Consider the following 13,646-nt stretch of genomic DNA (forward strand, 5'->3'; position numbering starts at 1 on the left):
CACCGGACGACGGTCTACCAAAAATAGGCACGAATTTTTCTCCACACCCATGCACTCCGCTTTTCTATTGACATACTATTCTAGGCGATGCAGCCACCGCAACTTCTGCTGCAGCGGCAGTGGTCATGCCTGTTTCGTGGAGTGGCACAGACGGATGAAAACCTGCGCGCACGGCAAAGTCAGGATTGCGAGGGTGTTCCTCTGGTGAGTCGATATGGTACTCATCCATAATAGGGTACGTGAGCACATTGATGCTGGGCGTAATGCACACAATCGTGTTGGAGGGAATCTCCATCCAGTCCGCTGTTGTGTCAGTTGTGAATACTCACCCTGCTCAAATGTAAGCGGCTCACTCGCAATAACTACAATGTTCTGCTGCCGTCCTGCCTTCACCATGCGGTACTCGCCTTTGGCGTGCTCATAAAACGAAGTACCCGTGGAGAAGTACTGCCAATGAGTCGCGCGTATACGTACCAAACTCGCAGCTTCGTCGGTTTTACTCGACACATAGCGCGTGCAAACCACACTCTCGCCATCTGTTATGCAAAAATTCAACAGACTCGGCTGGATTATAAGCAATCTCGTACGCACTTCTTCAATTCCAGCCTCTCTGGACCACTGGTTGATATCCTGAATCGTTCGCAGCATGGCCTCCTTTAGTTCGTGATACGAAAATTTTTCTGAAGTCTCTGGGTCTTTAAGGTGACTTAGGTATAGTGCAAATGCATATTCTGAATCCGTTTGACCCATGGGCATCAGGAAAAGAGGCTCCGGCAGAGCTGCCAATAGCTTGCGCTTAATTTTGGAAAACTGGGATATCTGGCCATTGTGCATCCTGAACCCATTAGCCGGGCGCATACACACCACATAAGACGTCCATATCTCCATGGATGACAGTTTGTTTCACTAAGGGCACCGGCTGTCGATGCTCTCACATGACCACTGTCGCGTCAGTATGATTTAATGTACACATACAAGACAAGTGGACTCTTAATCTTTTCAGCAAGACGCTGAAGATTTACGTTGTTCCATGCCTAGTACAGTCAGCTGCAATCATTTGAAGCACACATACAGGTGTAACGCTGGTAAAAATACACGGCGCCTGCCCGAGCTCAGGATCATCGACAGAGTCATACCATCCAACACCGAATCCATCGCCCTACGTAAGGCGTATAAGTACATCTCAATCGACGAGGAAATACTTACATTGATTGGTCGAGCCAGGTCTATTCGCAGACGAGAATCGAACGCCTGGTTACATTATGAGTAACCAAACTTAGTTGCTCACATACCTGATTGATGATACTGTGCGCAGGTCTGGTCAGGAGATGCGACAACAGAATGGGTTCCGACCCCTTGAATACTGGTCTTGTGTTAATAGTTCTTCCCCCACAAATCTAGAATATATGTACCCAGCTGACGACACATGAACAGTAGAGAGTTTCGAGACTGGCCGAGATTCAAAATAGTGGAGGAATGGGTGTCGACCTGACCACCCGAGTCAAAAATATATCATTTTTAATTTAATCATACTAAATTATTAAATAACATGTTAATTATTTAAATACGAGATATATAATCATCATCGACTATTCAATTATTTAAATCATATTTATGTTTATTATTCATTAAATTAAACCATAACTGAAATTTCACTGTAGCTTTCTTGATTTTATATAGAGATCGTTTTAATTATATTTATTCACAATATATTTTTAAAAATAAATTAAATTAATTCAATATCTTGCTGACTGAAATATTTTTCTGTATAATTGAAAATGCATTCATATTATTCTACACATTCATACATCTTTTAATTATTTATTTAATTTGTATTTCGACCGGGAAAATTAGCCACCAAAACCCAGTGTTCCGACTTGGATGAGGGGGTACAAATCACATGGGGCAAAAGCATTAGCTGTTATGGACATTACTGGGTCATAATTATATACAAAGTTACGCTCAGAGCTTACAGAGAAGGCAAAGAATCACTGACTCGACAACCACAATGTAGACAGCAATGAACAGAACAATATCACCTGCAGTGCGGAAACTCGGGAATTTTGTGTGTAATTCAGACGAGGGATCAGCTCGCAAGCCATTATCGTCAACTCGATGCACATCGAGATTGCGTCGTGCTTGTATCGTCAGATAGACACGTTCCACATATTTCATAGTCATACGGTGCCGGAACACTGACGTTAAGACCAGGCCTAAAGCCAATACACAATTTGCGAGCCCAATCCAGAAAAATTTTGGCTCGAAAATCTTGATGATAGCTAATGAGAATGTAAGTTGCGATAGAGCTGTGCGCATATAGGCGCCATCAAATGTGCGCTGTGCGGCGCTAATGTTAGCAAATGCATACGCACCGTAAATCGAGCGTCTCATTCGGCGCAAGCAGCATGTGAGGCCCTCTAAGCTTTGCTAGACGCTGTCGAATTAGTCTCGAGGTTTCTTGTGAAATACGATGCACATGCCCTACTTGTGATGCCTGTGCAACGTCCGTAGCCATGTTCGTAGTTGGTACGCACGAGCCAAGGTCCACACACCGCTTTGCTGCGTACTTCACGTGACATAGCCACTCTTGTGTGCAATGCAAGAAACACTTACGTACCTGCTCAGCCGACGACGACAATGGCGCGTGCATGGTCGGGCGTGTCGTGGCTATGGGTCGTTGTATGCATACTGGCTCTAATAAAAAGCGTACATCCAGTTTACTTTTACTTTGAGGCAGGTACCTCAAAGTGTTTTTATGAACAGCTTCCTGCCGATACAATTGTAGTGGGGCACTATTACCTTGAAGAATGGGACGAGACACAAGGTCATTTTGATATTCCTAAAGATATTTCGCTAGGCATTATGGTCAAGCATCTAGATTCGGAGCACATGCTTGTGAATTCGCGGGGCACAGCAGATGGTCGCTTTGCGTTTAATTCGCACGACGCTGGCAATCACGAAATATGTTTCCAGACCGAGTTCCACGGCATGCCGATGCACAATGGACGGTTGCCGGAAATGCGCATGCATATCGATATCATTATTGGCGATGCGCACCGCTCGAATACGCAAGAAGACCAGGAACATGCGCAGGACCTGCTGTCACGCGCACGATCGCTGAACGGCAAAATGCGTGATCTGCGCAAGGAGCAACAGTACCAACGTGAGCGAGAAATGGAGTTCCGCAATCTGAGTGAGCGGACAAACGGGCTTGTTATGTGGTGCATCATTGCCCAAATCGTGGTCCTACTAGCGTGCTGTGTGTGGCAGCTGTTTAATCTCAGGACTTTCTTTGAAGACAAAAAGTTCAGGTAGATACACAGTCTTCTATGATTCGTTTTCGTACAGGGTTGTAGATACCTCGGAGAGGGGTACAGACTCGGTCGAGATGCTCTCTGCTGCGACGAAGCGTCTTAGCCAAGGCGTGCGACTGCACAAACCACACACCCACAACCATACTGCCTCGAGCAGGTCACTGAGCTCGCCTTGTCCCACGGAGAATTCAGCACCCGATGCTGCGTCGAGTGAGACATAAGATTGCTCATGGAGAGCCATGTGCCGAAGCAGATCCTTGATCGTAACAATGCCCACCAGCTGACCACTGCGACATGCGAGCACGACACGCGGGCCTAGCCGCTTAAACATATCCGCCACGACCTCAAGGTCCATTTGTGGCTGTACAATGAGTGGCGCCGGATCGACCCATTCGCCCAGTTGCAAGGGCTCCTCACGGAGCTCCATGGCCTCTTCCGACATGCTTTCGACAGGTCCAGGAGCATGCCTAGGCGGTGCTTCCTGTGACGTAGCCAGTGCATATACTGCGGTGCTCTGTGGCTCAAAGAGGCACAGGGTATCAGGGTGCAGTGTTCGCGATGCATGTGCACGGTCAATTGCTTGCTGTAGGTGCTGGCGCTCCATGTAGCCTTTGAGGGCATAGTCGTCGGAGCTGCGGACGACAGGGAAGCCACGGTACGTGCAGCGACCGAGGTATGCCTCAACTTGATGCAGCGGCATGCCGCTAGCATACAGCACGTCAGGGATGCCTTTGAGGCATTCTTCAACCGTCACGCCGTACACGTGGTCATCGATATTAAGAAATGGGTAGCCATTGAACTTGATGGATTGGTCCGAGATGCCGCCAGTACCAAACATGTCGGCCACGAGTTTGGATGTACTGACGACGAGCATGATGGGCAAAATGTACGTGAGGGCGCCTGTCAGTTCAAACATAATGACCACGACGGCGACCGTGATACGAGTGACGCCAGCAAGGCCAGCAGCGGCACCGAGCATTGCGTACGTGCCAGGCACAATGCATGGCCTGTCTGCTGGACATGATGAGAAAATGGAGAGCGACGGGAATGCCATTTGCACAGCTTTGACAAGAATACCAACCATGCGACCAAACGTTGCGCCAACAGCCATAGATGGAATAAAGATGCCGGCCGGCACTTTGCAACCGTACGACAAGATCACAAGCACAAAGCGGAGCACCGTCGCGAATAAGAGGGACGTGAACATGGACCATTGCGTGCGCGACTGACAAAGTACGTCATCGTCACTTGCGCCCTCGCATTTCTGGAAGAGCATCTCTAGCATCTCGGTCATTTCGATGCGCATGAATCGGTTGAAAAAACTGATCATGGCTGTGATGACAGCGAGCAGAATAGCCTCTTGTACGCCAAGGTGCGATAAGTACTTGCGTCGGAAGCGCTGCACCTGTAGATGGAAGCGCACGACATATTCGCCGTAGAGGCCACCAAACACACCGAGAAGCACAAAACTCACAATTTCAAAATAGTGCCAAGTATCATTGTATTCCACCTGGAAGAGCACTAATTTGCCGGTGCGGTACGGGTTCATGAACGAAAGTACGACGGTGCTGGCCAACGCACAAAGAAATGTGCGCCACATGGTATGAGGCGGAAAGTGCGAAGTCATTTCTTCGAGTGCGAAGAGCACGCCGCCTACCGGTGATCCGAACGCCACGGCGACGCCGGCTGCACTCGATGCCGTGAGCAGCTCACGCAGCTTCGCATGACTAGGCACGAGCCATCGCAGCGCATGAGCGATCGTATTCCCGATACAGCAGGCGACATGCACGGCGGGTCCTTCCTTACCGACGCTGAGACCGGAAGCAATGGCTAGGGGCAGACCCAAGCTTTTGATGGCTAGTGTCCGAGCACTAAGGAAGCCGCGAATTGTAAAGCCAGAAAGCACACATTTGATTTCGCTGATGCCGCTGCCAGCGGCGTACGGCGCATAGCTTCGCACAAGCACGGCGCTCGCACAAGCCAGCAGGGCCGAGATCAAGATGTATGAACACCATGAAGGCAGCGTCCACTCTGCCCACTCGATCCATTCGGGGCAAGTATCCTGTACGACGGGATCGGTGCTATTGTTTCGGGACACGAGTGCTGTTGTTGTTGTTGTTACATTGGCGGCAGCGGCCGCCGCTGCGGCCGCCACGGCCTGAAGGCCCTTGTGGCCACCGCCACCTGGGCCACCTGGATCCATTTGCTCCCAGCAGCAAAACTTTTTGTTGAGCCACCAGCCCGCTGAGCAGTAGCCATGCTTGAGGTCGGAGGCCCATTCCGCGACGACGGTGATGAGTGCCATGTTGATGCCAATAAGCCCGCCAACAAGCACGACGACGGCACTCTCTGCAGTAGTAAGAAGCGGCGTCCGCATGCGTCCAAACAGCGCATTGCACCATGAACTCATCATACGCAGTACGGCCAAGATACTCTGACTGCACGGCAAGCGCTGGACAAACGCCGTCAATGCCTGCCATGCGACGGAGCTATGCTCGTGCATGTGCTCGGCGATACGCCGCATCTTGGCCTCATTTTCCTGCACTTTGACACGCTCGCGCCGACCGTCGACGACCCAGTCGACGGTCATGAAGCGCTCGTACTCATTTGCCATCGCGACGCGCGCTGCGTCGGTAGTGGGTGCGAGGGGAAAACATGTGGAGACTATTTTTCCAAGGGAGCGGCGAGCAGCTGAGCGGATTGGGCTACGGCGCGTCGAAGCCGCATACTGGCATCTTCGGCGCTGCGGATGCGTTTGGGTGTATGCGCCGGCGGTGTGCATGGCCGCTTAGGTGGGAGCATGGGCGGAGGTGCCGGTTGCAGTCCTGTGAGGAGTTGCATACAAAGCTGCCGGTACTCGGGGACCACGGATACGTCTGGCGCATACTCGGCTCCCTCGAGGGCGAGCGTAAGGAGCGTCTGCATAAAGGCGCCGGGACGAAAGGCGTGGCGTTGTGCACGCTCGACGACATGGGCACGCAGGAGAGCCACGGATTCGTCGTGCCAAGGCAGTGCCTCCAGCTGAGATAGGGCGAGCACATCGGCCGGCGCGGAGCGTTGTTCGGGAGGTGGAATGGTACGTGGGGCTCCCACAGTTCGGAGAAAGGCGTTCGCGAGGGTCGTGAGCACGTTCATTTCCTCATACGCATCTTGCACGTGCATAGCATCGCATGCATCGGACGTTTCGAGCCACACATTCCACAGCGGCTCCCACGCGCTCTGTGACTCGGTGCGCTCTGCCACAGCGTGGATAGGCGGCACGAGTGTATCAAGAGCATGGCGGAACAGCGCATCAGGATCTGCGCGTGGATCGTCCAGGACAAGCGCAGGATACGGCAGGTCCCTGGCTTCCGAGGCATGCCACACGATGGCCAGCACGGCGGACGCTGAGCCCACGTCGTGCTGGCCATGCACCAGCGCCAGTTGCGCGTCTTGGACAGGATACACACTTGCATCGAGAAGTTGCACCGTCGTGCCTTGGGGCAGCGTGTGCACTAGCCGAGTTTGTGTGTCCAGCGCGAGTTTGTGCCGGAGCCAGCGATCTCCAGCGCCGGTCGAGAGGTAGATGGCGGCTGTCCACATGCCCGGCGTATCGCTGGACTGGGCGGCCACATGCTCGATCAGTGCACGCGCCATCGATCCATGCTCCCAGAGCCGAGAACTGGTGGCCTGTGCCTCGACAAACGCCGCCTGCCGCTCGGTGTCGGACAGCCGAGGTGCATGAGCGCGTTGGTGCACGGGAGTGTGGTGAGACACGACGCGTGGGGGCAGTCGTGCACGGAGATATTCGAGGCGCTCGGCCTGCGTGTTTCGGTCCTGGACTTTGGCATGCACGGCGCGCCAGTGCGTCCAGATGCGAGTCTGCATCGTGCGTTCATGCCGCGCGGTCGCGATGCCCTGCATGGCAGCGACACGGGTGCATGTCGCAACTGGCTCAGCCACGAGGCGCTGATACACACGGCGGGTCAGGGCATTCAGCAGCGCATGCCGCCTTTCTTTTCGACGGCGTCCATGCTCGGCTCTCATGGCAGCGTGGACTGCATTGTGGACGCTGGTTTGTATGACCTCGTGGACAGCTAGCGCAGCAAGCTGGGCGGCCCAGCGGTCGCGTGGTATACGTCGAGCGGGGGCAGGAGGTGCAGGAGGTGCAGGAGGTTTAGCTGGAGGGACAGGGGGCGCTTTCTTGGGCGCCATGAGCGGCGGTACAAGATGGGGGGCTGGTGGGGGTGCCGGCGGGGGTGCCAAGAACGACTTCGGTTTGGACGCCGTTGTGGCCGCCGGTGCGGGTGCGGGTCGGGCCATGGGCGGTGAAGCGAGACGAGGCGCCGGTCGGGGCACAGGGGGTATAGCGGCAGCGGATGGGGGCGCCGTTTGACGCGCATCGATGATGTCTTGGCATGTACTCTGCCCACGCTTGGCCTCGACGATCGTACGACTGAACGGCGAGGGCATGGACTTGTCTTCATCAAGCACGAGCGCCCGATTGATTTTCGCCACGTCTCGATCCACTTCCACGTTGAGCGTGCGCAAAAAGGCGGTCGTGTCGTCGTCGGTGTCCATGCCGAGGATGCGAGTGAGGTATGTGAGCGGGAGGCCATGGTGCTGGGGAAGGTAGGCGCGGGCAAGTGCCTTGACAGCGCCGATGCGTACGGTGGGAAAGAGGTTCTCTGCGAGGCAGGCCATGAGGTATCCGACGTCGGGACGGCGCACAGCATCCATGGCACGGGTGAAGAAGTTAGGCGTCGCCTCGGTGTTGCTTGGCTGCCCGCGCTTCTCGAGCAGGTTGGAGCGCTGGATCATCGTGCGGAATGTCAGAGCCCACTGCAGCGGCGGTGCTAAGAACACGGGCGCCGGCAGGAGTTCGACTTCTCGTAGTGCCTCGGGATCGCGGACGTGCAGCAGCAGATTGTAGGCGCGGAACTCGGGCTCGGTGTCGTACGTGTGTCCGATAGCGCGTGCATCATCATAGTACTCCATAAGACTGCGCAGTGTCTTGCGGAGCTGCTCGAGTTCCTGCTGCTCGCTCCACGCCTCCGCACCTACGCCGCCCTTCCAGTGCAGACACAAGATGTGGTAACGTGCGATGCGCTCGTGACAAGCGATCGCAATGGCGCCGCTTTCGCTCTGCACGATAAAGTCCTGCCGAATCGCACGTGTGCGATTCCACAGGAAGGGCTGAGCGGCGGCAAAGTGCGGATCACTTGGCTCGCGCGGGACGAGCTGGTGCACCAGATAATCCAGCGTCTGCTGCAGGACCGCGGGCGGACGCACCTCCTCCGGCAGCGGCAGCTCACGACCAGCTGCAGGACGCCGGTAAATTTTCACGGCTAGACGCGCATCGGCTTGCTGCGTGCCTGGCACGACCTCGAATCGGTCCAGCTCCTTTTGCACCTCACGCTCCACGCGCTCGTACTCAGGGCACATGTCCATGCACGTCCCGACGAGCTTCGTGCCCTGTGCCACGTATGCCTCGCGCTTCCGCGCATACTGCTCCTTGAGCTCCGCGAGACGCACAGCCGCTACATCCTCACGCGGCCGAAAACGCTCGGCACGCTCCTCGGCGTCCATCGTGGCAGGAAGCACAGAAAGTGGAGGCTGACGACGCCTGGCTGTTTTGCCTCCATGGTCGTGGACGTGTGGGGCGACTTGCTGCGTGGCGCGCGGTCGCGGCATGCGTTCGTGTCCAAGACCATCGTGGTACTGGGAGAGCCAAGTAGCGGCAAGTCCACGCTTGTCCAGCAGCTCGCCGGCGCGCGTGGCACGACCGTGCCGCGCGAAACGACCGGTCCGTTGCGATTTGGATACATGGGCGACGATCGCTCCTTGTCTGACGAAACCCTGCGAACGGGCGTGTACACCGTACACTCGTCCGATCCATCCGTGGTAGCCACGCTGCCCTATGCATTCCCGCCTGTACAGACCGCGCCGGATGCATCGGCTCTCGGCTCGTTGCGCCGCATGCGCGATACACTCTTTGTGCTCGTGCTGGACTGGTCCAGGCCATGGTCCTTTGCCGCGCAGCTTGTGGCGTGGCTGCACATGCTCTGCCGACTCGTGGAGTCTGCGCACGCCGCGGGGTGTGAGCACGACGCCGAGACGGAGCGTGCTGACATGAAGCAGCATCTCGCCTCTATGCTGTCATGCGAAGCTGTCGACAACCTGGGCGTGCCGCTTGTGATCGTATGCACCAAGGCGGATGCGATTGACACGGCTCTTCGCGAACGGTATCTACGTGACGATCAGTTCGATTTCCTACAGCAACTCCTTCGGACCGTGGCTCTGCGATTCGGCGCTGCCGTGTTTTCTACGACCATCAACAGAGCCGCCTCCTTTGACGCACTCCGCTCGTTTGTAACCCAGGTCCTGCACCATGAGACGGCGCCTTCACTGACGCCTAGCACCGCCGACGCCCAGCACCTGCTCGTACCGCCTGGCTGGGACTCGTGGAGCAAGATCGAAGCGATCCACGAGTCGTTTTCTTGTGCAGCATGGCACGAAGCATGGGCGCACGATATCCCTGCGGCGCATGCCGAGCATACCACACGACTTTGCGAGCGTATGGTACCCGCACCACCACCCGACGCGTCGGCCATGCCTGATGATGTGCAGGTCCCATCTGAGCACGACTTTCTAGCGGATCTCGAGGCCCGGCAAGCGACAGATAATGCAGCGCCTGTGTCTACGGCTCCTGCGCGCAATGCCATGGGGCCTTCGATGCATACATCCACTCTGGACCTGCCGTCTGTCGGGCGCGTGCTTGATAAGCAGACGCAGCCTGTGCCGCGTGAGGAAGCACGAGCGCCAAGCTTGACGACGCCCAAGCAGACTGAAGTGCTACACAGCTTCTTCCAGAGCCTGCTCAAGAAGCCATCAAGTCCCGCGGGGTCGTCGCCACGCACGACGCATCGCGCGCGTCGACACAAAGACAGTAGCTAGGCAGGATAGTGGTTCTCCTTGTTGTCATGGGCATATGTGACTGTCGTAGCGCGTGGCGGGGCGCCGTACACGCCGCATGGGTCTTCAAAGACGGTAAATTCGCGGGCGACGCTACCCAGTCGCACGCCTTTGCTCTGATGTCGGCGCGGCCGCGCCGTCTGCAATAGCGATAGACGACGGCATACCTCATCGACTACATCTCCCTGCATGGACCTTTCTGCCACCTGTTCTGCATCCAGCTCGCTGAGCGGCCGTCGCTGAGCGCCGCGCTTGCCGTCCATAGCGAACACGCTCCAAACAACACGTTGGGCAGCAACGCGCGTTACATCACGTGATTATGGGTATCGAGGCATCTATACAGAGGGCGAGGCCTCCCAGTAGGGTCGGCAGGCCTCGAGGCGCTGTGCGGCGCGGGGAAACGCGGCCAGGAGTGCATCGCGCAAGTGCCGCTGCTTTTCGAGCGCCTCGTGAATCGCGCGCATCGTGCGAAGCGAGGCGAACCACGAGTCACGCGGCGCACGAAGATTCGCATGGTGCACCATGTCCCGTGCAGGTTCGTCCATTTGGGCCACCGGCATGGCCCGATCCATGCGTCGGTTGGGCGGGTCCGTGGGCCCGGGTGTGCGTCCATCGTCGACAGAGGCGAATTGGTATAAGGGGTCCGCAGCATACAGACGCACCGCCTCGTCGTCCGTCACCACGGTCTGCTGCGACTTGGGCGGCGCATCGGGCAGGACCTGTTCGACGATGCGCAGCGCGTCACCGAGGCGATCTGCCCGCACAAGCGCGCGGCATAAATGATTGTAGTTGTGCACGTCAAACGACAGGCCGTCGCGCTTAGCACGCGTCCATATTTCGGCCACACGCTCGTGGCGCCCGGCCCGCGAGGCCGTGTCGATAGCGAGCGACAAGGGAATACAGAGCATATTGCGCTGGAACGGCCCGATGCTCGGCGTGCCGGTGGCTTGGCCTGCCAGCATATCAGCCGCAGCAGCGTCGGAAGCAGCCCGCATCACCAGCGTAGCGTACAGCTCGTCCCACAGACGCAAGACTTGGTTCACGTCGCCCACGGCGCGATAGGCATTCATAAGCACGGTGAGCGCCTGTGGAGACAATGGCTCGCCGCTGTCCACGAGGCGGCGGAACAGCCGCTCAGCCTCCCACACATCACCGCGTTTGCCGTGCGCATCAATAAGTGGCACGAGAAGATGATGCCAGCGCATGCCCTGCTCAAGCACCGGCACCTCCCACGTCCGTTCCTGCGGCTCGTCCAGCAGACGCATGACAAGCTGATGCGCCATGGCCAAGTGCGATTCGGTCCCGTGGGCATAGCTGTGCACGAGGATCGCGTGTGTGATATGCGACGGCTGAATGCCACGGTGTTCAAGCTGATCGATCATCGCACGTGCACGTTCGTGGTTGTTGTGACGCAAATACGCATGCAAGAGAATCGTGTGCAGCGCCAATGTCGCACCACCCGTGAGTGTGTCGTCGGCCAGTTGGAAGAGGTGTTCGGCGAGGAGCACGCGTCCGCTATCGCATGCACTCTGCATGACGAGGGCATACGTGCGCGCGTCTGGCACGAGGCCACGACGGCGCATATCCAGCAAGAATGGCACAATGTACTTGACCGGCGTGCCTTTGTGGACACACGCCTTGAGCAAAGTATTGTACGCGCTCGTGTTAGGCCGCAGCGCAGCCTCGGGCTGCTTTTCAAGCCACGCAAAAATGCCCTGCGCAGCCACATAGTGTCCAGCGCGGATATACGCCGTCATAAGCGCGGTATACACGCGCAGTGGCGGCCGCATGCCCTGCGCCCGCTGCCACGCAATGAGCGCGGCCGCCCGTTCTGGCAGGCATGCATGGCCCAGCGCTTGCACAAGGTACGTCAAAGTGCTCACGGAGCATGCCATACCCGCACCCTGCAGCTGAGCGGCGACGTCCAAGGCATCCGCCGTACGTCCGAGCCGCGCGGTCATCCGAGCCATCTCGCCATACAGGCGCTCCGAGGCAAAGCGCTGCGTCGCTTCCCAGAACACATCACGTGCTCCACACACGTCGTTGTGGCGGACCAAGGCACGGAGCAGCCAAAACGCGTGTTCTTCGGTGCGAGGCGCACCTGGGCCGGTATAGGAGCGCACTGCAGGCACGTCGCCGCGACTCGCCGCACAGATAAGGCGTGCGCGATCGCGCACGACATCCTCTGGCTCGTGCTTGAGCATACGCTCCATCGACTCCGCATCGCCCAGCTCAGCATAGTACGTAGCGAGCCACCGAAACGATGCTGTCGACGTGCCATGAACGACGAGCCACTCGACTAGAGGCTGCACCACATTGCGCTCGCGCAGGGGTGCAGCCGTGCGTAGCACGCGGCGCATCGCACCCTCATGAGGCACGAGTCCGTGTGCCAGCACATCAGCCATGAGCTGGGCGCTCTGCTGCGCCGCGCCTCGGTTGGCAAATGCCAAGCAAAGGACACTGGCCAGGTGAGAGCGCGCATCTGCCGAACAAGGCAAGGATGCGATCCGCTCGAGTTGTGCGCGCGCGTCCGACACTGATGACAAGAGCGTGTACACAGCCTTGACGACGCGCGGGAACGGCGGCTGCGCCATTGCTAGGAGCCGGGGATGTGTCCACAGCCACGTGGCAAAGTGTGTCGCGATCGTATCCTCGTACGGCGCTGCGGCAGCCTTGGCGTGGATACAGGCCGTTTCGAGGGACGAAAGCACAGCGCTGGCGGCGCGATACAAGTCGTCCACGACCGGATCTTTTTGGCGCTGACGGGTATGTTGGCCACGAAGGGATTGGGCCTGCAATGCACGCATTTGCGGCGCATGATGCGCGAGAAGTGCGTCAAGTTGGGTGAGGGCCGCGGATGTATCGCCCCGCAGAGCTAGGAGTTCGATGGCCATAGTCTCTGACGCGCGGTATGGCCACAGACGCTCTCCGACAAACCGGCGCAGCTGTGTGTGTTCTTCATGCGACGTGACTGTGTACATGCACGAGTCGACGAGATCGAGAATGCGGTACATGGTAGGCACGTCCGGTGCCGAGTCGTCGGAAGCCAGGGCCGTGTAGACGACTTGCGACACATGCGAGAGATAGGACCGCCGTGCCGTGCGACGCTTCTGCACAGCATCAAGAGGAGATGCAGTTACTTCTTTGAATGTATGCTGAAAGGCGCGGCCGCGGGGTGGACGAGCACTCTTGTACGGCCGCCACGCCAGGGGGGCGTAGACCAGCTGCTGTGGCTTGACAGCGTGCCACCGCCCCGCCAGCCACCACCGCGGTGGATGGAACTCGACTGTGTAGTTCCACAGCCACTGCAAGGCATGGTGAGTGAAGACGGCGGACGTAAAGAAGCCCACCGGGGGGCTCGTCATTCGTCGCCACAGG

The 13,646-nt window shown here is 57.4% G+C and overlaps 8 protein-coding genes across 8 annotated transcripts; 2 read left to right on the forward strand and 6 right to left on the reverse strand.

Annotated features, from left to right (window-relative positions):
• Positions 1-64: 64 nt before the first annotated feature.
• MRET_2301 (glutamine amidotransferase) lies at positions 65-1,428 on the reverse strand (the record flags this gene model as incomplete). Its single annotated transcript, XM_027628928.1, has 10 exons — positions 65-303; positions 330-447; positions 475-564; positions 592-835; positions 865-942; positions 976-1,034; positions 1,073-1,159; positions 1,207-1,251; positions 1,293-1,363; positions 1,413-1,428. The coding sequence occupies 10 exons, from the start codon at positions 1,426-1,428 to the stop codon at positions 65-67; spliced, it is 1,047 nt and encodes a 348-aa protein (XP_027484217.1).
• A 534-nt stretch (positions 1,429-1,962) lies between these two features.
• Positions 1,963-2,515, reverse strand: MRET_2302 (uncharacterized protein; the record flags this gene model as incomplete). Its single annotated transcript, XM_027628929.1, has 2 exons — positions 1,963-2,347; positions 2,373-2,515. The coding sequence occupies 2 exons, from the start codon at positions 2,513-2,515 to the stop codon at positions 1,963-1,965; spliced, it is 528 nt and encodes a 175-aa protein (XP_027484779.1).
• A 122-nt stretch (positions 2,516-2,637) lies between these two features.
• On the forward strand, positions 2,638-3,315 carry MRET_2303 (p24 family protein alpha; the record flags this gene model as incomplete). The annotated part of the gene is made up of 1 exon (XM_027628930.1): positions 2,638-3,315. The coding sequence occupies one exon, from the start codon at positions 2,638-2,640 to the stop codon at positions 3,313-3,315; it is 678 nt and encodes a 225-aa protein (XP_027484782.1).
• A 12-nt stretch (positions 3,316-3,327) lies between these two features.
• MRET_2304 (chloride channel 3/4/5) lies at positions 3,328-5,928 on the reverse strand (the record flags this gene model as incomplete). The annotated part of the gene is made up of 1 exon (XM_027628931.1): positions 3,328-5,928. One exon carries the CDS (start codon positions 5,926-5,928, stop codon positions 3,328-3,330), a length of 2,601 nt encoding a protein of 866 aa, XP_027484212.1.
• Positions 5,929-5,978: 50 nt separating this feature from the next.
• On the reverse strand, positions 5,979-8,882 carry MRET_2305 (mRNA export factor; the record flags this gene model as incomplete). Its single annotated transcript, XM_027628932.1, has 1 exon — positions 5,979-8,882. The coding sequence occupies one exon, from the start codon at positions 8,880-8,882 to the stop codon at positions 5,979-5,981; it is 2,904 nt and encodes a 967-aa protein (XP_027484213.1).
• A 54-nt stretch (positions 8,883-8,936) lies between these two features.
• On the forward strand, positions 8,937-10,250 carry MRET_2306 (dynein light intermediate chain 1, cytosolic; the record flags this gene model as incomplete). The annotated part of the gene is made up of 1 exon (XM_027628933.1): positions 8,937-10,250. One exon carries the CDS (start codon positions 8,937-8,939, stop codon positions 10,248-10,250), a length of 1,314 nt encoding a protein of 437 aa, XP_027484214.1.
• MRET_2307 (uncharacterized protein) lies at positions 10,247-10,531 on the reverse strand (the record flags this gene model as incomplete). Its single annotated transcript, XM_027628934.1, has 1 exon — positions 10,247-10,531. The coding sequence occupies one exon, from the start codon at positions 10,529-10,531 to the stop codon at positions 10,247-10,249; it is 285 nt and encodes a 94-aa protein (XP_027484215.1).
• Positions 10,532-10,603: 72 nt separating this feature from the next.
• Positions 10,604-13,633, reverse strand: MRET_2308 (PPR repeat containing protein; the record flags this gene model as incomplete). Its single annotated transcript, XM_027628935.1, has 1 exon — positions 10,604-13,633. One exon carries the CDS (start codon positions 13,631-13,633, stop codon positions 10,604-10,606), a length of 3,030 nt encoding a protein of 1,009 aa, XP_027484774.1.
• Positions 13,634-13,646: the final 13 nt, after the last annotated feature.

This window comes from Malassezia restricta, chromosome III (genome assembly GCF_003290485.1).
Source record: "Malassezia restricta chromosome III, complete sequence".
Lineage (NCBI taxonomy): Eukaryota > Fungi > Basidiomycota > Malasseziomycetes > Malasseziales > Malasseziaceae > Malassezia > Malassezia restricta.